Genomic DNA, 26,014 nt, shown 5'->3' with positions numbered 1-26,014 from the left:
TGATTTGCTTTGAAGACTACAGAAATAAAAACAAAAGAAAAGCAAAAACATTCTTTTAGCATACTTTTAGTTTTTCCTCCTGCTAGCAGGAAGAGGTTTCTAGATAAATGGTGAACTAAAACTTAACAAGTACAGACCAGAACTTAAAGAATAACATTTTTTTCACAGCTACAAAAAGCCTCTGAAAATGTGAAGTTGCCAATAAAAAGGAATGCAGCACCAAAGTACATAACACAGCAATACCTGTATATTATTGCAACAGCAATAATACGTATCTATCACTAAATGAGTAGAAAACTAACTGCTTACAAAGGCAAACAGTGAACTAAATTTAAGTTATGCTGCTCCATGCACTGAGTGCGGATAATTTTATCTTCACCTCTGTCTGCAGAAGGGAGGTGTGCTTCAGGTTGTAAACTTGGGCAACTTTCATGATTTAAATAATAGACTGGACCTTTTGCTTTATACTGTATGTGTCTAGATTAAGACAAATGGCTGGTAACTTGTTCTGCTTCTACTCCACAGTGCTTCACAGTTGTGCGCATGATCTGGTAGGATGGTGAGACTACCATGTTTGCTTGGATAAGTATCAGAACTTCAACTTGAACAAATTGGGATTAAGTTTTACTCATTTTAGAAGAGCACTCCTATCCAACATATGAAGATAGTTTGAAGAAGCACACTGCTTAAATTGACAATGATTTATTGTGTTTAGGAACATTCAGTAAATACCAATCATTTAGCTTCAGTTTGGAAATCCTTCCCCATTAAAAATCCGTTCTTTGTGTTGTTTTTTTCTGGCATAAACTCCATTGCCAGCAATGGATGTATCAGAAAAAGAAGTTAATAAATACAAACAGACAGCAGTTTTCTAAACATACCTCCTGTTGTAAAGGCATGATACAGATTTACTAAACAAATCTCAAGTTCTTCACAGAAGAAAATTTTGCTACAAGCTGTCTCTGAACATTGTTTTCTTCACTAATGCTGGTAGTTTATTTCATGGAGTATGGTATTTTTGAACAGTAATGATGAATCATTTAAAAACAAGCTTTCCCCCCCACTTTTCCTTTGCCCAATGTATGCTGAGACCTGTCACTAGTACTGAACTGTATAAATTTAAGAGTGGTGTGTCTCTTGTTGAGCACTTAATGGCAAACATGAAGAAACAGCAATATGGTACTTTTTTTTACTAGGGATCTGGGGGATTTATTTTTTCACCTTGATTTTAAACCACTGTTCAAGTGTTAAAGGTATCATATTTAAGTGTAACAGTTGTTTTGCGTAACTTTCTGTGAAGTGTAAAAACATAATGAAAGATTCCTGTTTCTGATGAAAATAATTTTCAAGTACTTAAATTTGAATATCCCTCTGAACTCCATTCATATTGTATTAAAAATGTGTATAAAAGCATGAAGACTACAGAAAACCAATTAACATAACAGAGTTAATCTTGAATTAAATTTTTCCACAACTGTATTTTACATATAACCAAACTCCTGCTTTAGCAAAAGCAAAAAGAATAAAAATAAATTCTCTCCCAACTATTTATACTCAGGAATTACCTTGCTGTGGGACTAGATAGTTCAGTCTACAGTCCCTCTAACCCAAAGTGTACTCTTAGCTGTATCCCTTTGTGATTTAGGGTCTTGGAAGTTTTCAGCAAACCTCTCTCTTGCTTTATCCCAGTTCTTTTTATTCTTGCTCTGGACAAGCTGAACGTCTTCAATTGAGGCCGGTCTCCTAGTACCTAAACCTGCATGCTTCTGATGTAACTCCAGTTGGATCTGTCAAATACATGAAATACTGTTGTAATTGCAAGTTAGGTATTCTAAATGCTACAAATTCTGGTTTTCTAATACGCCATGCCCTCTCCCCAAGCACTTCTCTTTCATGTTCTAAAACACCTAGATCATACACGAACAGTACCAGGAAAATGATGTGTCAGATCAGCATTTCTGGAACTATGATCAAGAGTCCTAAATAATGTCCCCTGCCACAAAAATTACTGTGAAATACACCTCACTGAGTGAGTGGCATATGATCCCTATACTGGCTAGTTTGACAACACAGAGTATGGTATGGCTCTAAGCAGCACTACTGCCAAAAGACAACACATTTCTGGTGACAAAAATGGGCTAACACGGCTGCCACAGAGGCTCACAACTTGCTGGCTACAGTAACCTCTGCCATCTCTTCCTCTCTCAATGCCCATCATCTAGCTCAATTTTTGTGCTACATCAGCCTCTAAGAAAGAATTCCACCCTAAACTGATTTTCAAATCACATCACTTACATTATTCCAATTTTGCTCCAGACTTTGTATTCAAATATGAGATTATTAATTAAAAGGCTAGATGTCTGTCCTCCTTTGCTTAGTTTCCTAATGAGCACAGTGTAGTGAAGGGACAACAGTACTGAAAAATTTCAAAATAACCCATTAGTCAAAGAAAAAATAATTTGAGATTAGTTCTACTGAGATTATTCCTTCTTAACCAGGGTTTTTGTAACTTTCAAATGAATAGTGGCATACACTTAGATACTTTTCACTACAAATACATTCCTATTATTTTTGTCTCAAGTGAAAACCAGAAAGACCTACCGGATCCTTTATGCCACCACCATCCTTTCCCAGACCTTCCCCCTTCTTCCATCCCATCTTCTCCAGCATTTTATGTCCTTTGTTGCTGTTGCTGATTTCACTTTGAAGAAAGTTTAAGATAAGCAAGAGTTAATATAAAGAGTATGCTTTCAAATACTGAACAACAGAAATGTGCATACGTACAAATCAGGAATCAGTCCATTAAGAGTCATCCAGAAGAACAAGTTCACTATCAGCTTTCTTAAAACTTCTGAACTACTTGCTTGCTTTGGGAGTTAAAGATACATAGTAAAAGATACATCATGGGTAGGAGGGTATGGATTACAATATGGAAAAAGCGGTATCACTGCCAAATCATCTTACTGCACCTATTTCATCAGCTCACACTTCCTTTTATTAATTTACACACACCTACAAGTTTATGCTGCTTAAAAAAACCCAACTACAGCTACAGAGGCAAAGCAACAACATCAAGTGTGATTTGAGAGATATGTAAATGCATGTCCTTGAATGGCTGAATATTGACAGTGAGAGAAGCTGCAGGTGAAAATCTGCAGGTGAAAAATCTGCATGTGTACTATTACTGGGACTGGATAGGAAAAATGAAAATTGAACAATTTGAAAAACAGACACTATTGAAGATGTCACTAGTGCAGCTGGGGAGTTCTTTACATTTTTGAGTTGGTAAGGAAGTGATGTAAACATCCTTACTGCCATCCTTTACTCCTTACCTTCCATATATTTTTATTTGGAAGGTGATGAGTTAATAAATAAAAGCACGTGAAATGGGAAGTGTGAAAAACTTAAAATTTTCTAGCTTTCCTAACACAATATATACAGGTAATTTGTAATTTAACAAACTGCACACTAGTAACAAATTGATACTTATTTCATTATAATTTTTTGAAGATTCACAAGAGAAGGGCATGGGGGATCCTTTCCCCCACCCCCAACTTACATATGAACAGAAGCTGAACTGTCGTCTCTCTGAAAGGTTCCTTCACTTCCAACAGTTTCTCTGCGTTTTCCTGCTCTGTCTTTGTACTTCGGATTTTTCACTGCCTTGTTGTCTTCATATTCTGTGTTCTTTCCAAGCAGATTCAATTGCATCAAGACAAAGAGAGCGGGGTTTAAATTCTTTATTTTTGTTAACTTCCCTTTTTCCCTCCAAAAGTATGGGAGCTTCAGCCTTTTTTATTAATTGTAAATCTTACAAAAAAACCTGCAGTCCTCACTTAGTATTTTCTTAGCTTACAGGCATACTTATAAACCATATTACTGCCATCATCATGTAACACTGCCAAATTCAGTAATTTCTCATAAGCTGTAAATAAAATAACAGATTGTCTTAAATCTTCTCTTGGTATGAAGAGTCAATCTCTCCATATTAAGCAGAAAATCATGTGCACATGCCACTGGCTTTTTATATAACAATTTAGCCTGTTCCTCAGTACCTACTTATTTTCAGGATAAATGACAGAACAAGTAGGTTTACAGATTCTGTATCAGTATTATTTTGGTACCTGAAGAACTTGAATGAAACGATGGCATTCTGTTTTCTACACGTATACTTAGTACGAATGCTGGAAGCAACTGCATGTTAAAATTATTTCCACAACAGAAGTAATTTGAATACATATATATATATTGCCTGTATGTTCATGTTGGTGTTCTTCTATGGACTTAAAAACCTGAAAAAATTCCCATTCCCTTCCATAATTTTTTCAGTTGCTCATTATGTTTCCCTTACAAATGAAAGAGAGAACTTCAACTCATTGAAAACTTAATCTACAGAAATAAAAACTGAAGTGTCTTGCAAAATCTTAACTTCCAAAGATTAGGAATCTTGTACACTTTGAAAGGATCTTTTTTTCTAATTTTCATTGGAACTTTCATGCTCTCTTATCATCATCTTTCTTTGCAGAGGTTTGTAAAGCATAATTATTTAGGGTACAAAAGACAAATGAGGCTGTTTTGGGGCATTTGAAAACCTCCCTTATGCAACAAAGTCTATAGCTTAAAATAGGAATCAGAAAGTACTTAAAAAAAAAAAAAGTAAGAACCACAAGATCACAAAAACTTAATCAACTTCTACTGTAAACTCACCTGTAAACCATATTTTACCCGTATTTGTTTTAATGCTTTTCTTCTGACTAGCTCTCTCTCTTCTTTGCTAAGTGCTGGACAAACTAAAAGGAAGAACACAGGATTGAATTTGTAATTACTAATCTAATGTTTTGAATCATAAGACTAATGAGAGAATTTTTGTTCTGACATTATTATACACAGATGCATATGCCAAGAAAAAAATACATTATTATGTACAACTATTATCAGCTGACAAGAAAATTATACGAAAACTGAACTAAATATTATTTTTCTAAAGTAAACAGCCATAATAAAAATGTATACTGTGATAATATTACTAACCGAAAGACTCTTTTTTCTTGTCCAGGCGAAGATGTGCTCTAACTTGTCCTGGTTCACATCCATCACAAGTATCACTGCCAGGATGAATATGAAAAGAAAGCACAGTTTCGCCAATCTTCACCTCATCTCCATGCTCCAGGATGTAGGGATCACACTTTGTTTTAGGCTACACCAAAAGAAAGTTTTGCAGGTAAATTAAAAACTCGTGAAGGGCACAAACTCTATTTCATGCACACTGCTTACAACTCAGTAGTTTAGTGTGGTCTCATAAATGCAGGCAACTGTTTAACTACAGTGGGTATTTCAATCTAGCAACTGTAAGCATAGTGGATTTTTCCTAGTATAACCAAACATTCAGTACTCCAAGTGGTCCTAAAATCAGAAGGGAACCAAGGCAGGCATTAATGTATGAAAGAAGACATACAATGGCATTTTAAGTGATTTGCTGTAAAACATTTAAAGTAACCACAAGATTAGTTTTCTGCAATGTACAGCGCACTAAAACAGTAGGTACTCACCTGGAGTATCTGATTTCCATTAACAACTGTTCCATTCTGACTGCCTTGATCCACAAGAACATAATTCTGCAGATCATGGTCGAAATACACTTCTGCGTGAAACTGACAAATAGAAGCCTAAGTTAAACGTTCTTGTTAAGTGAATACTTAACAATTTAAATGTTATTTTAAAGTAAGATTTCAGAATATATTTTGAGACCTTTGAAATTAGTGGCTCTGGTACTCTAAGTTAATAAAGTTTTCACATTTTATGATTTCATTCTTGTGAAATGTAAATTAATGGGCCACAACAGCATGAATTAAATGTATACAGTTAATATAATGATTTTGTTCATAAGCTGATTCAGTACTGGACAACTATATTCTTCCAATGTGGCAAGTATGCTTTACTTAAAGAACTGCAAGATTCAGTAATATAGCTTTCTTAACTAAAATAACAGGCTTTTTGCTCTTAAGGTACTTTATAGCACTCTGATTTAAAAATAGATCTCATTCTGCTTCCATTTACTTGGTCTTTTGTATCTGAAATAACTCCCTAAATGCCATGCTTTTGTAACTTTCACATAACTCGCCTTCTCCTGGATCTTAACACTCAGGACACAATCAGTATCAATCTCTTGCTGTTTCTTTTATCACCTTTCTAATACTGAGACTAATAATGTGGTGGTTTTTTTTTTTTAGGCTTAACACTCAGGACACAATCAGTATCAATCTCTTGCTGTTTCTTTTATCACCTTTCTAATACTGAGACTAATAATGTGGTGGGTGGTTTTTTTTTAGGTTTTTTTTTTTGGTTTTTTTTTGCCTTGTTGCAGTTCTGTATCGGTATTGCTCCCACAGACCAGAAACAGTGCAACCCCTGACCAAATTCATAAAGATATGTACCACCTCCAGAAAAGGCCACCAAAGAAACCAAAGTATCAACTTCTCCAACCTATTAGGACTTCCAGTAAAAGCACTAAGTGTAAAGAAGTGGCTATTGAGAAGTGACTGTTTCAAATTTGTCAGTTTAGTGCAATTGTAGTTACTGTTTTAAGTTAACAAAAAAATAAATTGCAGATTGGCTAGCATTTCTTACTACATGGAACACTCCCATAATGATGCGGACTGACTAGTTCATTCAATAGACATTTTATTTTCTACTTCTGCTTTACTGAATAGAACCAAAAGCTTTGTAAATCTCACTTTCCACTCAAGAAAAGCAAACACCAAAGTTGACCACAGCTAAAACGTAAGAATAGTGAGGAAAACAAACTAGCACATAACATTTTATTTCTGCAGGTACATAATTTATCTTTTCACCTTTGACTCCCTGTCTCAAAAGTGAAGTAACTTCTTATATGAACTGTCAGTATCTGTGAAGTACTGAAATGGTAACATTACAGAAAAATAAAAGCCTTTTGGCTTCTTTTTTTGTCCAGTTTCAAACACATACCTGAAAAAGTTATTAATAGCAGGGAAATATTTACTCCAGAAATTATTCAATATGAAATATAGCAGATGATTAATGAGAACTATCATTTAAAATAGACATAGTAAAGTGTGTTTCATGAGATACTGCCATTTATAGATTTTTTTTAACAAACTTTTTGTTTGGATGACAAAACTTTGTGAATTTATGGTTTTATTTTATTAGGAGTGCTGTATTTAGGGTCTGTGTTGTAGTATTTAGCAAAACAGAGCAAACAATTTAAAACTAAAATTTCCATTCAATCTACAATTGAAAGGAATTCTGTTAATTTTTCAAAGCCCCTCTATATAATTTCCACAGTTGCTTGAAAGAAAATATAAGAAACCCATTTGCTCTGAGCGTAACTGCAAGGATTGCATTACTTGGTAAAGAAATTCTTACTATCTAACATTAAAATTGTATATACCGTTAGTACTTTACAGGGTTTGTCCTCAAGTTCAATAACTACAAAATTATAGACTCAAAGACTTTGAAAATACATTGTTGTTTGTGTTAAGTTCCCATTCAGTAAAATAGAGTATGTTTCCCTTTTTTCTAAATTTAAGTCTGGCTAAAGCCATACCTCATTCTGAAAGTTCTTTCAAAAAATTAACACAATGTTCCAAATTTAAAGCCATAAAATCTAAAGCTTCATTCATATATTTATGTCTTCTGATCTACCATTCAGCAGACATGAACAAGAGTTACCTTACTGACTCCAACTTCAGGAATCTGAAGCGTGTGTCCAACATCTTTTTCTCTGGAAAGGCAAGTTGATATACAAATCACAACAAAGTATAAATAGGTCTTTTAAGTGGCTTATGAAAGGTATATATTTCAGTTGAACTGTAGTATCGTATTTCTATTCTAAGCTATTAAGAATTTTTTAGAGATAGGAAACATTGTGTTGCTGTATATACAATGTAAAGACTTCCTTCAGGTCCCTTCGTATAAATGATACAAAGCAGATGATTAATAAATCATCAAACAGTACAAATAAATTCTTATCTATAAACCTGATGTTTCTATCTGAACTGTCATGCAATCCCTTTAACAGTCTGAACTCTGCATCCTTCAGGCTCTTTAGTGCATCTTGGTGTCCATGTTCCATGGTGAAGTTGAACTCTTACTGGCATCAGGTAGGTAACACAAGTAAACAAAGAGTAATCTGTACAGGGTGAGTTTTGGTCTGTTTGCATTTTTTGTTATCAAAACAATGAAGCAGTAGGAAGAAGGGATTTGTGTATTACATTCCTATACTAAGGGGTTAAGAAGGAATGCAGCTAGTAAAAGACCTATATGCAAATTCAAAGTAGAATTGTCTCTTGATCTTCAGCCTCAACCTTTAAGAGCAAATCAAAATATGTCTATCAGCATTAGACAGAAACAGCTTTTCCAGGGTAAGGTTTTCAAGTAAGCAAGGAAGAAAGCTTTACATCATCAATAAATTCATCATCCACAATGAACAAACCAGGTTTAGAACTGAAGAATGCATACAGTCTAGCACAAACCAGCTTACTATTTAAAGCCAGTGAACAAACCCTTCTGAAATTTGAAGGTGTGAAGAAGTCTAGGATATGCTTTCTGGGGATCTTGGATTTCTGAAGGGCATTCTTCCATTTCTGAAAAAAAAGTACTTCAGTGGCCTGGGACAAAATTTACTTACTTTCTATGAAACAAGTGTTCAAAGAAGGACTTGCAGCTATATTGCCACTGGGGCTCTATAACCTCAAGTTATCACTAACTAGTCAGGTCTGCTGAGCTGCATTAAGTATGTACGCTGTTACATTATCATCAGGACATGTTATTATGTGACCTGACTTGATTTTCTTACTATGGACTAACCAAACTCTGACTGCCTCACAACTGCTGCAGGCTAGGAAGACAAGCGCGAAGAGTAGAGACATGCAATCCTAAGTGCTTCCCACAGCTTTCAAAGATAGGCAGTTTGAGATATATATTTATATAAAATTTCATTCAGTTTTACCTTCCAATTGTAGCAGATTTCACAGCAGTGATAATATAAAGTGACCCAGTCTGCAGAACTGGTGATCTTATTACAATTACTCTGATACAAGGAGGCCAGATCTTTTCTTCATCTGTAATTATATAGAAAAAAAAATCACCACCACCATTACTACCAATACATTTCAGTTTTAACTTTACAGTCTATTTTCAAAAAACTGAAAACCTTCAGCCATTACCTGGCTGAATAATATACAACATTCATGAAAAGAAATGTGTAACAACATCTGAGAGAAAACTTTGATGAGATTGTTGTTTCAAAGGCTTTCTGACTGCAGACCAAAGTATTACAAATGTTTTCCTAATTCCAGTTTACATGTGGACAATTCGTTACAGCAGTAAAATATACATACATTCACAAAATTTACTAGTATACTGTAAATTTATGGATCATTAATTGTTACAAATTAGAAAGCAATTTTACTTTGAGAAAAGGCAGTATATTTTTGTTCACCACATCACAAACCTACCGCATATCAAACTTTATATATGACAATTCTATGTCAAATGTATTTTTACTGTTTTTTTCTCTTAGGAATGCTATTCATCAACATGGATAAGAAAAAATAATAAACAGAACCTACAGATGCATATGCTTTTTTGCCTGATTATTATATTAAGATACTATATTCTGACAGCTGTATGAATTCTGTACTTGGATGTACATTTGTAGAAACAATCTCCAATGACCTTCAGCTAGGAGCAGACATAAATGAGAAGACACTACCTTAAAAGGTACTAGGGGAAGAGAAACTGTCCCAGTTTTTATTACTTCAGCATTACTGCCAAATTGGATATTAGGAAAAGACAATTCAGTCTGAAAGCCTGATGGTAGCAAGCACATTTTGGATGGCATTAATCACCTACAATCTGAGCAGTTAAGTAAAGTAATAGAAACATAAGAAACTAACTGACAATGAACTGTGAGCAGGGCCCAGGCTACAGTAAGTTTTATATCCTTTGCACATCCATAGTTCTGACTGGCTGTATCAAGCTTTTCACAAGTTACCTTCTTTTTTTTTAAATTTTTTTTTTTTTGAGGGGGGGGTTTGTTTTGTTTTTTAAGGACCTAGCAGAACACTTTGGTATAAAACAGTATGCAGGTTTCATGTCTATATCCATTTCTCACAATTTGCCACTGGAATATAAACAAAATAGGATTTCAACTAGTACTGACTACTCCATGCTGCTTTTCACCACAGTAGACCCATCTTACATTCAATTGCACATGATGGTTTACAAACAGTATCAAAAATACTGTATATTAATTTAAGAGATTCAATATACAGAATTACTGTGAATTACTGGTCTAGAACCCCTATTTTAGCACCAGAGTTTCTTTTCTCCTTTCACTTTCCCAATCAAACCATATTTTTGCAATCCCTGAGGTTTCCACACAAGCACAGATGTTACATCAGTAACAGCTTTTATAAAAACTACTACTTACTTTTATACAAGTGAAGAGAGGGAAAGAAATGCTGGTAACATATAGAATGTTTTCAAAGCATCTCAAGTCACATGCTTTTATATATTTTTTTAAATTATCCAAACTGGTTTTTTTAACAGGCTTCTGGAAAAATACAGTAATACCACATATAATCCACAATAATTCACCTTCATTTTCTGAGTATTCTGAATCATCAGTTTCTTCACTTGTTAATTCCTCCTCACTGTAGGTTTCACACTCAGAATCTGTAATTTCACCTTCTTCTGGTTCACTCTCTGTGTCTGCTGTTCTACTGTCATCTGTATATGCTGCAGTGTCTGGTATACTTTTGTGCGAATGTGTATTTATACCATCTGTAGAAATGGATTCTTTGGCTGTTAGATTGTTTAGTGGTTTTGTGTCCGTTTTAGTCTTCTTTCTTACATTTGGAGACTCATCTTCTTCAGTAGAACTTACTTGCTCGGTGATGGAAAAGCAATTCAGACTGTTAGATGATTTCTGCTCTTCTGTGTCCAAATCCTGGAGGGGAGTTATACAATGTTACAGTCTTTACAGATTGAGTTTTTCTAAAGAATAGCCTGGAATTAAATTCTTCACTTAGGAAGAATTATTTTTAGAACTACTAAGAAACAGTTTGTTTCCAGAAAGTTTTACACATGCAATCAGCAGAACTTTTACATTTCAGTGAAAATATTTTCACATCCTGTTAGATGTGACTGAGACCATCTTCTATTTCGGAAAGTGTGACTGCCCTCCTCTTCTAAATTTCACTTACTCCTCTTCTAAATGTCACTCTTTTATCACACTTTAGAAATGTTTAGAAACTTCAGAATCTTGTCCTCATTTTCAAACTCGTACAACATCACTTTGAATATTTTCCTATTTCACTTTCATGACACTCACTTCTTTCCCCTCTCTTATTCAATTCTTGCAGGTCTTTAACTGATCTTCATTTTATCTTCCTCCTGTTTTTGTCTTCTTTCTTATTACCAGAGTCCAGAATATCTGGAATGCTCACTCATGGTTTAACTATAGACCTGTTCTTCCTCCTTTCAAAATCACATCTTTAACAGAGCCTTTAATCAAGACAGCAGACAGAGAGTACAAGCTTAACTTATGCTATGTGAAATAGTTACACTAAAAATCCATTTTCTACTGCAAAAAGTTTCTCAGTTTCTCTACTGAATATGAGACAGATTGGATCACTACAGGTTCTTCCACTTCACTTATTTCATCATCAGGGAAAAAAACACCCAACTTTTTAAAACTGAGAAATCTGAAGTTTCATATTAATTTTGCCAGAGTACCTTGAAAATGTAATTCTCAATCTAGCTGCTTGACAACTATGTTAAAAAAATAAAAGGAAAACAAAGAGAAAATAGAGAAAGAACAGAAGTAGCTTTAAAAGATAAATAAAATCTCAGATTAAATTATGTGCCATTTTTAGTTCAGAATAAAAGCTTTCAATTGCCTTGAATTGTATCAAATATCGCAACACCACAGGTAAAAAATATATCCTTGACTTTCTTCTATGTGTTTCCATTTCAAGTTAAGTGAAATAATGTGAATGTTTACTATAGCGGAAATTAAAGCACTCTCAGAATTGTTAAAACGCATCAGTGCTACAGACTATGACAAACACAAGAATTCCTCTCAGCTGTTAGTTAGGAGAGTGTACCTTTGAAACACCTTCAGTAAGACAGCAGGTTCTCAGATAAAACCAATGCTTTTAAAAAAGGCTTTTATGCCTTAACTATTGGTTTGTTCAGGGTTTCTCGATAAAGCACTAGCCCTCCTCCCTGAATCCCCTAATTCTTGAATAGAAAGGAACAGGACAGCAAGGTCGCTGTGTAATGTTGTTTATTTTAAACAAAAAAAGTAGTAGTCCTGCCACAAATAAGCCTATACAGTTTAGACATGTCAAACATATTAATTCCATTAGAAATATTTTGGGAAAATCTAGTTTTTCCTTTCATGAGTTATATTTTTCAGTGTGTTTGTCTATATTTATGTTTGGTACAGGTATTATATTGATACCAAACATACCAAGGTGTTCTGCACTCTAAAACATATTACTTCTATAAAAGGATAAACTAACAAAGTAGCTCAGGGTATTCTAATCTAATCTAATCTGAAAACAAAGAAACTAGACCTGCTCAAGTCACAAGCAAGGCAAAACAAGATATGACTGATGCACTCATGCCCAAGTTCAAGGCTCCAACCGTTCAATTCCAACAGTGATGCCTGTGATATTTTAAACTCGAAAGGAAAAAGGTGCTGTTTCAAAGCCTGGATACTAAAGAGTAGACTCTTAGTTCTGTGTTGAAAACAGGAATTTTTTTAAACAGTCTTATAAACAGACCAGGGATTCCACACATACATTCATTTTATGATTTTGCCAGTATGACCATTAAGCCTCTTTTCAGCAGTTTCTATATTTTTTCACAATTGCTGCATTCAACTGTTAAGAAAGCAAATAAACTAAATAGTTAAGTACTGATAAAAATGCAGTCTTCACATTTGAAAACCTTGTATGAAATCAAAAATTTTAAAACTGAATATGTATTTTGAGCACTTCATGATTTTATGGATCCGTATTAAAATGCACATCTGGACAAAATGTATAAACATTAAGCATATAGATACTGGATGAACCTTATAGCATTTGACACAATCTTGTGTTACAGACATCCTTTTCCATTATGTATGACTATGTACTGGTTTTGGCTGGCGTAAAGCTAATTTTATTCACAGTGCCTAGTGTAGGGCTGTGGTTTGGATTTGTGTTGAAGATGTGGCTGCTAATAATACAGAGGTTTTTTTTAACTTATTGCTGAGCAGCACTTACACAAACCAAGGCCTCTTCTGCTGCTTGCACCACTCCACCAGCAAGGAGGGTGGGAGTGCGCAAGGAGTTGGAAGCAAGACACACCCTGTGGACAGTTGGGATCAGCTATATAGATTATCCCATATTGTATGGCATCATGCTTGCCAGTAAATGCTGGGGGAGGGACAAGGAAGCAGAAGGGATGTTGACAATTTGGCCTTTGTCACCATTATCTGTGCTGGAGCCCTGCTTTCCTGGGGATGGCTGAACACCTGCCGGCCCGGACAGGGAAGCAGTGAATTAAATTCATTGTTTTTTCTTTTGTTTGCGCACGTGGATATATCTTAATCCACAGGTTTTGTTACTCCTGGCCTTCCAATCCTCTTCCCAATCCTGCTGCTAGTGGAGTGAGTGAGCAGCTGTCTGGGGCTCAGTTGCTGACTGGAGTAACCATGGCTGACTACCAGTACTAACACAGAACATGTGTAGTATGTAATAAAGTCTAACTAGGCAAACAGCATCTAATGCCTTGCCTCCACATAGGCATCACTTAAAAACCAGGAACTGGCAGTAAGCACAAAATTCGGTAAATATTAGTGTAGTATTTCAGGGTACTAGTACCCTGTAATTCTAGCAATGAACTTAATTTCTCAATGACTACCTAACTCTTCATCCGAAACTCATGCCACGAGACACAAAGTGTGCAAGTAGATGCTCATTATAACCATTTTTCACACCATGATATTTTTTCATACACATACATTTTTTTGTTGTTGCTTTGCCCAATACATCTAGATTGACACCAACAGTCTTGAGTTAAGACATGAATAGACTCAATGTGATCCAGTTTGAAAAATTTTATATCTACTGGGTATTGCCATGTGATCTCTGTGATTTTTCTCACTAAGCTGAAGCTGAGAGGTGCTATCAATCTGATAGAAAATAAACTGTTTTTTAACTAGAGTTGAGTTGGTTCAGATTTCTGTATCCCTGAAAAAGTCAGCTGAAAGTACTTGGACATCAGGATATTTATGTATCCCATGAGGACTGATCTTGTAAGAACAACAAATCATGCTTATGTGAGTGGAACTGATGGTTTCACTTTATATAGAGAATACGCCACAAACTACTGATTACAATGACCTGTTGAAATGCAGACTGTCCTACTTAGAAATGATATATTATACTTGTAATTTCACTGTTTTTAATGAAAATTCCAAAGTATTTTAAGCATTTAACTATACCTTTTGCTTTACTGTTACAGAGGAAGACATTTTGTCTTTCAAAACTTCAATTTTTCTTACTATGGCTGACCAACATGCATGTTCATGCAATTATTCAGCATCCCCATACGTGGTAACTTATTATTGTAAGCATAATTGGCTCAATTCGAAGAACAACGTTGTTTAAACTTTTTTTTTCTGAATTTATTTTATACAAAGCAGAGAAATATAGACAGATACAACTTTTCTCAAATGTGTAGCCTGTTTTTTGGTCTGCTAGAAGTTCAGTAGGTGATTTAGCAGAATCATTCGCTCTCAGCACTCTTTTACAGGACTGAATAATATACCTTTAGCATTGACACCCTCAATATGAAATTAATCTGAAATTCAGTATTTTACTGAAGAAATATTTTCAAACACTTAAAAATAGCTCTTTCACTTGAGTGACTAAGCTTTCATGTGCTAAAATCATTCCACAAGTACTTCAGTTACTCTCATCCACCCTACACAATACTCAATTTTCCAGGGCAAAAAAATCTAATTAAATGCCAGAAAAAATCCCTCTTCCTACAGCATACAGGAGCCATTTTGTATACTGGTGGTGGACAGCTCTGAATTAAATAACCATACCTAAATAATGAGTAGTTTTTTTAGTCTAGAACCTTTATGTTATACAGGGATGCTAAACACTTCTCTTCCCAAATATTCTACAATGCCATCAAAGTTTTCTTCAGATGTTACTTACAAAGTATTTAAAATCTATTTCAAAGCTACTTTGCAGGTGAATGGATTTTGATTAAATAGCTTAAAAATGTATTAATTCCTTTAGGAAAAAAATGTATCTAAACATCAATTACTAGATATTCTTTTTTCTTTAATAAAAATATCAAGGTTAAAGGTAAACATCCATGGACTAATGTGTGTTTTTTGTCTCAACTCTACCTTTACCAGAAGCTGCCAATCCAAAAGAAGAAATCTTCAGATTAGCCATGGTTTCTGTCAACTGACGTACCTAAAGATGGGATGAATATCAGCAAAAAGTAAACTACATGTGATAAAAAAGTAAAAAATTCACTGCTTCAAGAGTTCTATGGGAAACACTGCTAAAACCACCTTGCCTCTCCTACAGAAATAGCTATGATGAATCTGTAATGGAAAAGAACATTGTAAAAGTTAATTTTGAGTACTACACTGAAATAAAATTTAGTAGGTGGTACCTTGAAAATTAAAAAACCCCCACAATTTAAAAACAATTTATGGAAAAAATGGCATGTGTCAGAACTTCCTTCCAAATTTTGCTATGTATTTCCAACAGCCTCAAGGCAGCAAGAAGAACTGCAGGATCACTACCGCACACAGTCTACTCTCCAAACTGGAATGTATGGAAACCCTGGATCTTGATATTGGGCCAGGGATCCTATTATCACTTATGTCACCTTTTAAAAATGTTTAAACTTTTCCAAATTTACTTATTTAAAGGTTTTTCTTGTACAGAAGAAAATACCATGTTACTTGACCCACCTTTTTTCTGACCTACCCCTACAAAAAGATACCAGAACTAAACTGTATGTCTAAAAGTTCCAAGGTATTCTCAAATGTTTTTATATAACCTGCACAGAGGCTAACACTTCATCCTGGCAAAAAAAAATAAATCCTGATTGTCAGTTAAAAGCAAGCTAGTAGAGATAGCATACTTTGTTTCACAAGTAAAAAGAAACTATTTGTAATATAGTTTCAGTTTGTGACTGGAAAGCATCCATTTGTCTTTAAGGAAAGTTCTTGTATGAATTGCACATTCCCCAGGTGATAGTAAGCACATGATTTTCCCTTCCGCTGTTTTTTACAATTAGAATTACATTGATGTTAGCCAACACTTATGAGTATTTTCTTGCTTTTCAAAAGGTTATTTACCTTTTAAAAAATGCAATAATATTTTAACATATTAATTTTATCCTTTACATTCTCAGAATTATATTGGGTTTTCTTTAAGAATGCTACAACATTTTTTGACAACTCGCTGTTTCTGTATTGTTAAGTATCCTAGTTTTCTGCTTGCAAAAAAATACTGTATATAAGATAGCTGAGTATATGAACTTCCTCATAATAGCTAGAAATTAAACCACAACAAAAAAACCCTCCTGTGACCAGAAACAGAAAGTTAATGGATTGTTCCAGTTACAATCATTTTTTAAACAAAAAAAGGTACTAACTTTAAGTCACTCAAAAATCACATGCAATTTTGGTAAAAATCATTGCTTACTAATACCATCTACCTAGAAATATATGCTTCATAATCTACACACAACTGCTAAATTTCCTTATTTCTTGTATTTGACAATTTCTAAGTAATTATAAATATCTATAAATATTTGTTTACATTTATTCCTTTAACTAAAAAAGAGGAAAAAAATTGGTATGATTCTGTAAGTACTGCTGTCTTCCTCTGCTTTACATGGATATTCTTATAAACCACCTCAGCTTCACCCAAGAATTATAAAGTTCATGGGGTGAATGACATGCTCCAGAAGGACACCCGACTTTTTTAACACTAATGGTCCACAGCCCAGGCATTAATCCAAACCCTTCTCCTATCTGTACCATCTGTAGAAAAAGCAAGACAAGTAAAAACCTACTTTGGTCAAGAAATGAGGCAATGTTGGGACCATTTTTTCAGGCTAGCAGCACAATTCAATAATCAATTGGGAAAAGCAGTAATGAGGGACTAGTCTTCAAAAGCATTGTTATAACTTCAGTAATTTAAACAGCATTCAGGGAAAAGAAGAGAGAGAAGGCTGGGCAGTACGTTTGGAGAAAAGCATTTCAATACACTATGCTTCAACTACAAAGTCCTATTTAAAACCAGATGTTTTTAGTTTTATTCTACTATAAACTGATTAGTGCCTTGGCCAATACAAGACTAAACTGGACAACAATTATACTGCCAAAAAATACCACGCATCTATGCACTTGACTGTGTAGCTTATAGACTAATTTTCCCATTTTATAACAGAAAAATGCCATCTGTTATTCTAGAAAATCTTAATCCTTTATATTAATGTACCATTGAATTTTTAAGTTATTAATAACCACAGTACAATAATAAAATGTTTTAACTCAGCTATGTAAACTATATCAGTAAGTTTTTCTTCTAAATTCAGCAGTTCATTTACAAAGAAGTGCACTAACAGAAAGGCATTCTTTTACTTTTGCAGTTTAAAATGGAGAGTCCTATATTTCACTTAGTACTCTCCCTGTTTGTTTAAAAAAATTAAAAAGACCATGATTACTTCTTGACATAGACCTTCACTCTCTATTCACAGAAGAAAAAATCTGTGCACTACAGTATACTTTAAATGTTTTCCCTGTTACCTTGTTGGTCAAACAAATTAACTCACAAATAAAGCAAAGTACTCAGTTTGCCATCAATAAAACAGACAAGAAAAGAAATGGATGTTTACCTCCTACCTTGTGACTGTGGAAGTCTCACAGAAAAGACCTGTTAACAAGACTATCTAAACAAAAACACTGGTATAAAGTAATCTTAAGACAAACCTCTATTTCTAGTATAATCAGATTACAGATTTTATTACTATGATGGGAGTCTAAAGAGTAGGCAAAATTATTTGATAGGTCAGAGCTATACACGGCTTAGAATTTTTATAAACACTCTTGTTGGTTTAGGCAACAGTTCACCACAGAACTAAATTTAAGAGACCTATTTATCTGTTTATGATAATGACTTATTCCTATGAGCTTTTCATGATTCTTTCCTGGCACATGATGGATAAAGTTCTGTATTGACTAATGCCTTTTGAGAGCAGCAGAATGCAAATTCAGCATTTGTACAGAGCAGGCCCTGAACCTGGGTGCTGGTAAAACTGCACTTCCACTGCAATAGCTCTGTTCTCTGAAGTCTAAAGAAGCATTATGCTTAGTGTTGCTAAGTACCCAGATCTAGCTTTCCAAATGGAAGGATTCACTTGAAGTTTCCTCAAGAAGCAGAAATTCCTGCATTAGCCACAATTTGTTTATAAAATGTGTAATCAGTCAACAACCACTATCCATTTAACCTAATTACACTTTTTCTCAATGTAAATAGTTTCCATTTTCAAGTCTTTACGGTGACCTCACTCCTGATTAAATTTTTTAACTGTACACTGATGTTATATGACAATTATATACAAGTATCTGGACAGTAACGTAATTATTTCAGAACCAACCTGCATGTCTGAGGCCTACATAACGAAACTATGTAATGGTCAAAGCAATAGCTTTGAAGAATGCAAACCAAATATATTCAATTTTATCTTAAAATGATAAAACAAATTGACAGAATAGAACTCAACATCAATAAGTGTGTTCATAATGGAAATGCTTCCTGAGGTTTAATAGGTGTGTTAGTACCTCTTAGTGTTCAGGAGTCAGTAATGTTTTTCAAGACAGCACACCACATGATATGCTTTCTTAGCACTCAGAAAAATTTTGCAACTTAAAATACATATTAATGACAATGGGCATTCATTAGGCTGTACAGCTTATCCACACACTAATGACAATGAAAATACAGTGAACAAGTATCAATAGGAGAGCACAATATGCAAAGAAACAGACCTTCAAAAACACCAATCCCAAATGATAGCAGAGATACAGTAAAATGCAACGGACTACGCTCTGGAAGGCAGTCACAGAGAAAGGATTGTGAATATATATCTGAGTATATCTTCAATATATTGAAGATATACTCAGATATACTCAGATCCTTACTGAGTATATCTGAGTATGTCTTCAAAATTTGCTTTTTTTGGTTGATAATGTGAATCTGAAAAAGCCCAACCAAACAAAAAGCAACACCAAATCACAAGCCAAAATCCCAAACCCAAGATATTGCCACTGAATTTCTCATGTAAATCCAGCCCACACAACACTGAATTCATTCTAGTGTGCCTGCTATTCAAAAAACTTCACTGACACTCAGTTTTAGACTTCTTTACAGTTGGGTAGTATTTGAAAAAATATTGAAAAAGTGAGGGGATACAAGTTAAAAGTTTCATCCTTAATCACTCAATGGGGAAGTTATTTGAACATTAACTACATGTTAGCAACCTGCTGTATACAGTTTAAGTATGTTTAAATAGTTTAAAAAATAAAGCATACATTCTCTGCATAAAACCAAGCCCTACCGCCTATAAATTGCATCATGGACAAAAATCCAACAGATTTTGCATTTTCTGTCTATCAGTTCTGAGGTTACCTTATACTCATCTGCAGTAATCCACTCTGGCTCTTTTCTCTTCTTTTTCCCCTTTTTATCCTTGGTGTGCTTGGTACCAGAGGCCTGGTAAGACTGCAGATCCACTCGTGAGTGAAACTGGTATCGGCCGCTTTCCACATCACAATAGTAATAAATTCCAGTTGCTGGGTCATAATACAGTTGGTTTTCCTTTTTAAGAAATGAAGAACAATGTTATCACGTCAATAAAAATACTGTTGAAAGAAACATCTGATTAATAAAGAACCACTTTTGAATTTTGATAAAATGAAAGAACTGTGGTGGCTTGATCCTGGATGGCTCCCAGATACCCATCCAATCACTCTGTCAACTCTCCTCCTCAACAAGACTGGTAAAGAAAATAAGATGGAAAGCTCATAGGTCAAGAGACAAAACTCACTATCATGGGCAAGCCAGATTCAACTTGGAAATAGCTAAAATTCAGCTGGATGATAAGGACCAAATTAAAAACATCCACCCCCTTTTTTTTCACAAGCTCAATGGTACCACTTCATTCCCAGCTCCCCTCCTGTCTTCCCCCACCCAAGCGGTGCAGGGAAATGAGGAGTAGAGGGGCTGAGATCAGTAACAAAAAGTCCCTCTCTGCTGCTACTTCTCCCCTGCCCAGCATGGGATCTTCAAGAACTGCTTCAAGCATGGGTCCTCCACAGCTCCTACCAGGGAGATGGGCTCTGAGCTCTGGCATGGGCACTCCAGTCGCCTAAGTGGTGCCTTAGGATTTTAGCTTTTATATTTTTCATGCATTTGTAATCCTGCAATTCTTTAGTGTATAGCTCTAAACTCCATATAGAGTGTTAGCTGCTGCTTTCCCATTTTGGCCAGACAAAACAGTTCCTCTCCAGGCCTGGGAATCAGGACTCCTCACTGTCTCAGGCCCTGAGAAATGTAAACAAAAGTGAGCTGGGGGTGGATGCAAACTTGGGGTAAATGACTTCATTACCTGAAACTGTCATTGGAAGGCTAACCCCCAAAATGCATATGGACCAAATTTATAAAAACCCATGACCTGTCGTCCATTCTGGGTGTAGTCTTTGGGGGGCTTTGTCTGCCCTAAACGTACCTGAAGGCCTTTCAATAAATGTAACTGCATCTTATTCCCTTAATTTTTCTGGTCTATGTTTTTAGGTAGCCAAAGAAGGCATCATAAGGAGCTGCTTTTGTGTGGGATCCTCCATGGACTGTAGTATGAGTAGCTTCCACATGGTCTGCTCTATGGATTGCAGGAAATTGGCTGCTCTGGTGCTTGGAGAGCCTCCTCCTGCTCTTTCTTCTTCGCCCCTGGTGTTCACAGGGTTATTTTTCACACTCAGCCCCGCTACAGACTCCACTGTGCCCCTTCTTATACCGGTTTCAGAGAGGCACCACCAGCTTCTCTAATAGCCATGCTGTGCCCTGTAGAGGAACGAGCCATTCCAGGCAGCCCCTGGCCTTCTCTCAGAGAGGCCACCTCCGCAGCTGCCAGCCCCATCATCAGAACTTTGCCACCAAACCCAATTCAGAACACTTATGTACCAAGAAAAGATATTCCTTTTGGATAATTCTACCATAAACTGTAATCTATAGCCCCAAACATTTACGTCAAAACCAATGGTATCCTTTAACACCTCAAAACGTCCAGAAGCATCCTGAAAACAAAGTTGTGTACCACATGCATTTTTTACAGTTGAGTTGAATATAACACTGCAAACAAACTCCGTTCTCAGTGCAGTACAGTGTAGCCATATCTATCCACGGATCTGTACACATATACAAACACACTTCATAGGACACAAAGAAAACCTTTGCAAAAGCGATATAAAAATGCATAGCAAAAAGTAACCATTAAGAAATTCTAACCATCATCTAAATTTCTTCTAACACTTCTAAAAGAAGTGTTTTCTTTTCCTGTAGAATCAAACTAGTTGGCAAAAGTACTCAAGTAAAAGCACAAACATTCTCTGTATTTTCTCCCAATACTCTTTTCACTGTGGAGAAGCACCTGACTTCAGAAATATGCCTTTTTCTAAACAAGACATCTTTAAGCTCAAGCTTTTAGGTCTGAAAGAGTTACAGACCTATTATACACAGACCTCTTTATAACACAGAATTTGTACAATGCCAAGTAACTTAGACACCTATGAGACATCAAAAAACAGAATTAAAATCTAAACTTGTGTCTTAGCCTGCTATCTTTAATTACACTAAAGTAATTAATAAACTAATTAACAAACTTTTAACACTATTCATTTTCAGTAACCTGTTTGTCAAAACATAAGATCAGCTTGTATCTTAGTTCTTTGCTCATATCAACTTTTACTAACAAAACTTAGACAAAAATTCCAAGGATTTTGGAAATGATCCTTACTGAATTGTAGTAGAATCCAGTGCTATGGTCATAATACAATCCTGTATTTTCATCATATATAAATCCAGTTTGTGAAACAGCAGCCTCTGCAGCAGCTCTCAAGCTTTCTGCCAAAGAACCTTCTGGTACTGAAGTTTCTTCTTTCTCCTGGTAACAGAAAGCAAGAAAGGTAAGTGCTCTGTGAACCTGGACTGTTACAGAAGGCAAAAATCTGGCTGTGGTTTACTGGTAAACTACTAATATCAACAGGACCAAGACTTCAACCTGTGTCTTTTGTTTTTCTCCAACTTTGCTCAAAAGTGACTCACACCAAATATACACACAGAAAACATCTTTCAGAGCATTCCTAAGACAGATTTCTGCCCTCTGCTCCATTTCAGTTGCTAGCTGCTGAGGCACAAACTCAATCAACTGAGTGACCTAAGAAAAGGTTGGAGAACAGGGCAGAAAATGAACCCACCACAAAATGTTCTTCTCCTTATATCTCGCTTCTTTATGTCAATGGAAGAAAAAATAAAAAGCACTTTCTAGGAAAATCAGCATGGACATATTGGACATACTCAACTGATAAAAAAGATCTCACTTCCAGGCCATGCAGGATTACAAAAACTCTCAAACTCTAAGACACAGAGGGTGCTCTGCTTGGAACATACTACAAAAAGAACTAGTTTTGAAGTACAAGGGTATTATCAGCACTAGACCATCACAAAAAATAATTTTGTATAAAGCTCTCAGGACCGCAAACACATCTTTTAGACGGAATATTAACAGAATACCGATTTCAAAACTGGTAAAACTCCAGACAGTCCAAAAACCTGTGAATTCTCGACGAAATGTTCCTCTTCTCCACCTTCACTAGCTCTGGTGCTATCCTTCCTCAGTGGAATATTAACACCTGCCTCCAATTCCTCTGTGGAATTATGCTCAGTGCCTTCACTCCTGTGACTGTGCTGCACTGGTAGCTCAGATGCACAATCTTGAATATCAGTGTGATTGTAATAATTTTCATAGTAGTAATAATCTGCTGGGGTAGAGGGGAAAGAGAAGTTGAAGTTGCATAAATTAGCAAGGCAGTTTTTTACTAATGGAGTTTAAGGATGCTAAATCTTAAACTGGAAATATATGCAATTAAGTAATCTAATGAAAATCAAATATTAGGTAGTGCCTCTACTCTGAATTTATTCTAACTCTACTGAATAAGTTATGTCTTGTTTTCATAGACTTCAAAAATTGGTAAAGTGTGTATATCTGCAACATGAGATTACTACGTAACAAATTACAATGACGTGAATTCCGCTAGTCCGTGATACATTTTATCCTGAATTAATGCCTCAAATGAATATGAAAGAGTCTGAAAGATTAAGTCAGGTTACTGAATTTAATTCAGCAAAGGATACAGACCTGCAATGTATTCTACATTACAGCATTTTCAAACTAAGATACTGCTCTATATCCCGATTTAAACGGTCACCGCCCTCTCTACCTGCTTGTGACCACGCAGCACAGTCCTCCGTCTGCACTTCCACACTAGACGTATCTTTCTCCTTTCTATTGTGGATTTCTTTAGTGAGTTCTTCTACCTGAAAGAAAAATTGCATGTTAAAAACACAATACATTGTGTACATAAAAATACAATGCATTTTAATGATCTGCCATCTCACAAAAGAGAGTCAGCCTATTTTGCATACTGTAATTCAAACAATACATAACAGCACCACAGGTCAGCACCACAGGTGTTTCAAGTGATTTTTTTTGGCAAGAGACAATTTTGTACTTGAATGGTTGGCATAAAGAGACACAATTTCTGCTCACAAAGGACCAGAGAAACTTAACTTAGGCTAACATTTAGGTTATTCCTAAATGCCCACCCTGTAAACTTGGATTTCAAGCAATGATCACTGTTCTGTAGTGATGACTGTGGCATTTGCAAAGCACAGAATGTTCTGAACTAGAAGGAACACACCAGGATCACCAACTCTCAGCCCTGCACAGGACACCCACCCCAAGAGTCACACCATGTGCTTGAGAGCATTGTCCAAACCCTCCTTGAGCTCTGCCAGGCTTAGTGCTGTGACCGCTTCCCTGCGCCTGGATTTCAAGCAATGATCACTGTTCTGTAGTGATGACTGTGGCATTTGCAAAGCACAGAATGTTCTGAACTAGAAGGAACACACCAGGATCACCAACTCTCAGCCCTGCACAGGACACCCACCCCAAGAGTCACACCATGTGCTTGAGAGCATTGTCCAAACCCTCCTTGAGCTCTGCCAGGCTTAGTGCTGTGACCACTTCCCTGCAAGACCTCTTCCATTGCTCAAGCATCCCCTGTGTGAAGAAACTGTTTCTCATATCCCATCTAAAACGCCCCTGACACACCTTGAGGCCCTTCCCTCGGGTTCTGCCAGAGAAGAGATCACTGCTGCCCGCCTGCCTCCCCTCACAAGGAAGCTGTACACCGCAGTGAGGGCTTCCCTAAACTTCCCTCTTTTGCCAACAGCATTCACAGAGAAGTTTTGCCACTCCTCCTTTACCTCACACTTCGTTCAATAAACTTCTTTTCCTCCACTACATGCAATTTTTCCTTTTGATTCCAAATCTAGCCCTGTGGTAGAGAAGGCACATTGTGTACATAAAAATACAATGCATTTTAATGATCTGCCATCTCACAAAAGAGAGTCAGCCTATTTTGCATACTGTAATTCAAACAATACATAACAGCACCACAGGTCAGCACCACAGGTGTTTCAAGTGATTTTTTTTGGCAAGAGACAATTTTGTACTTGAATGGTTGGCATAAAGAGACACAATTTCTGCTCAAAAAGGACCAGAGAAACTTAACTTAGGCTAACATTTAGGTTATTCCTAAATGCCCACCCCGTAAACCTGGATTTCAAGCAATGATCACTGTTCTGTAGTGATGACTGTGGCATTTGCAAAGCACAGAATGTTCTGAACTAGAAGGAACACACCAGGATCACCAACTCTCAGCCCTGCACAGGACACCCACCCCAAGAGTCACACCATGTGCTTGAGAGCATTGTCCAAACCCTCCTTGAGCTCTGCCAGGCTTAGTGCTGTGACCACTTCCCTGCAAGACCTCTTCCATTGCTCAAGCATCCCCTGTGTGAAGAAACTGTTTCTCATATCCCATCTAAAACGCCCCTGACACACCTTGAGGCCCTTCCCTCGGGTTCTGCCAGAGAAGAGATCACTGCTGCCCGCCTGCCTCCCCTCACAAGGAAGCTGTACACCGCAGTGAGGGCTTCCCTCTTTTGCCATCAGCATTCACAGAGAAGTTTTGCCACTCCTCCTTTACCTCACACTTCGTTCAATAAACTTCTTTTCCTCCACTACATGTAATTTTTCCTTTTGATTCCAAATCTAGCCCTGTGGTAGAGAAGGCGCTACCGTTCTCACCACCAAGCTCTGACCCGAAACCTCAAACTTGCTCTGGCCCCTCGCAGGCCAGGAGAGCCCGGCGAGCTCCGGGAGCTGAGGGACCCTGTGGAATGGGCACATCGCGAGGACGGGGCAAGCGGAGCGCGGGCCGAGCGGCTCCCGGTGGGGGAGTGGCGGCCACGAGGATTCCGTGCCGCCCGGCCCGGGGGTCGGAGGCCACGCTACCCGGGGTGCGGGCCCCACCTGCCTCCGGAGCGCCTCGCCGCTCTCCCGCTCCCGCCGGTACAGGCGCTGCGTGCGCCGCAGCCGCCGCCGCGCCCGCTCCAGCTGCGCGCGGCACGCGTCCAGTTCCGCCTGCAACGCCGCCGCCGCCTCCTGCTCGCCCGGGTCCGCTCGGCTCTCGGCGCCCGGCGGGGAGGCCATGGCCGCCCGCCCGCCCGCTCCTGCGCCGCAGCTCAGC

General features: G+C 36.8%; 1 protein-coding gene across 4 annotated transcripts; it reads right to left on the bottom strand.

The window, feature by feature from the left end:
* Window positions 1-683: 683 nt before the first annotated feature.
* AGGF1 (angiogenic factor with G-patch and FHA domains 1) lies at window positions 684-26,008 on the bottom strand. 4 transcript variants are annotated; one of them, XM_039729809.1, is made up of 14 exons: window positions 25,798-26,008; window positions 23,639-23,735; window positions 22,932-23,179; window positions 22,156-22,302; window positions 19,773-19,961; window positions 10,639-10,990; window positions 8,987-9,098; window positions 7,708-7,759; window positions 5,550-5,651; window positions 5,032-5,197; window positions 4,708-4,790; window positions 3,560-3,687; window positions 2,602-2,701; window positions 684-1,787 (listed from the first exon to the last, which is right to left on the bottom strand). In XM_039729809.1, the coding sequence occupies exons 1-14, from the start codon at window positions 25,975-25,977 to the stop codon at window positions 1,587-1,589; spliced, it is 2,157 nt and encodes a 718-aa protein (XP_039585743.1). In that variant the 5' UTR covers window positions 25,978-26,008; the 3' UTR covers window positions 684-1,586. The 4 variants fall into 4 exon arrangements, with proteins under 4 accessions (XP_039585743.1, XP_039585745.1, XP_039585744.1 ...); XM_039729811.1 differs by having other exon boundaries at window positions 22,971-23,179; XM_039729810.1 differs by having other exon boundaries at window positions 22,932-23,176.
* Between the last annotated feature and the right edge of the window lie 6 nt (window positions 26,009-26,014).

The sequence above is a fragment of the Passer montanus genome, unplaced genomic scaffold (genome assembly GCF_014805655.1).
Source record: "Passer montanus isolate IOZ18808 unplaced genomic scaffold, ASM1480565v1 scaffold7, whole genome shotgun sequence".
In the NCBI taxonomy this organism is placed as follows: domain Eukaryota; kingdom Metazoa; phylum Chordata; class Aves; order Passeriformes; family Passeridae; genus Passer; species Passer montanus.
The sequence above is the reverse complement of the archived record's forward strand: the minus strand, read 5'-3'. Positions and strand labels throughout refer to the sequence as shown.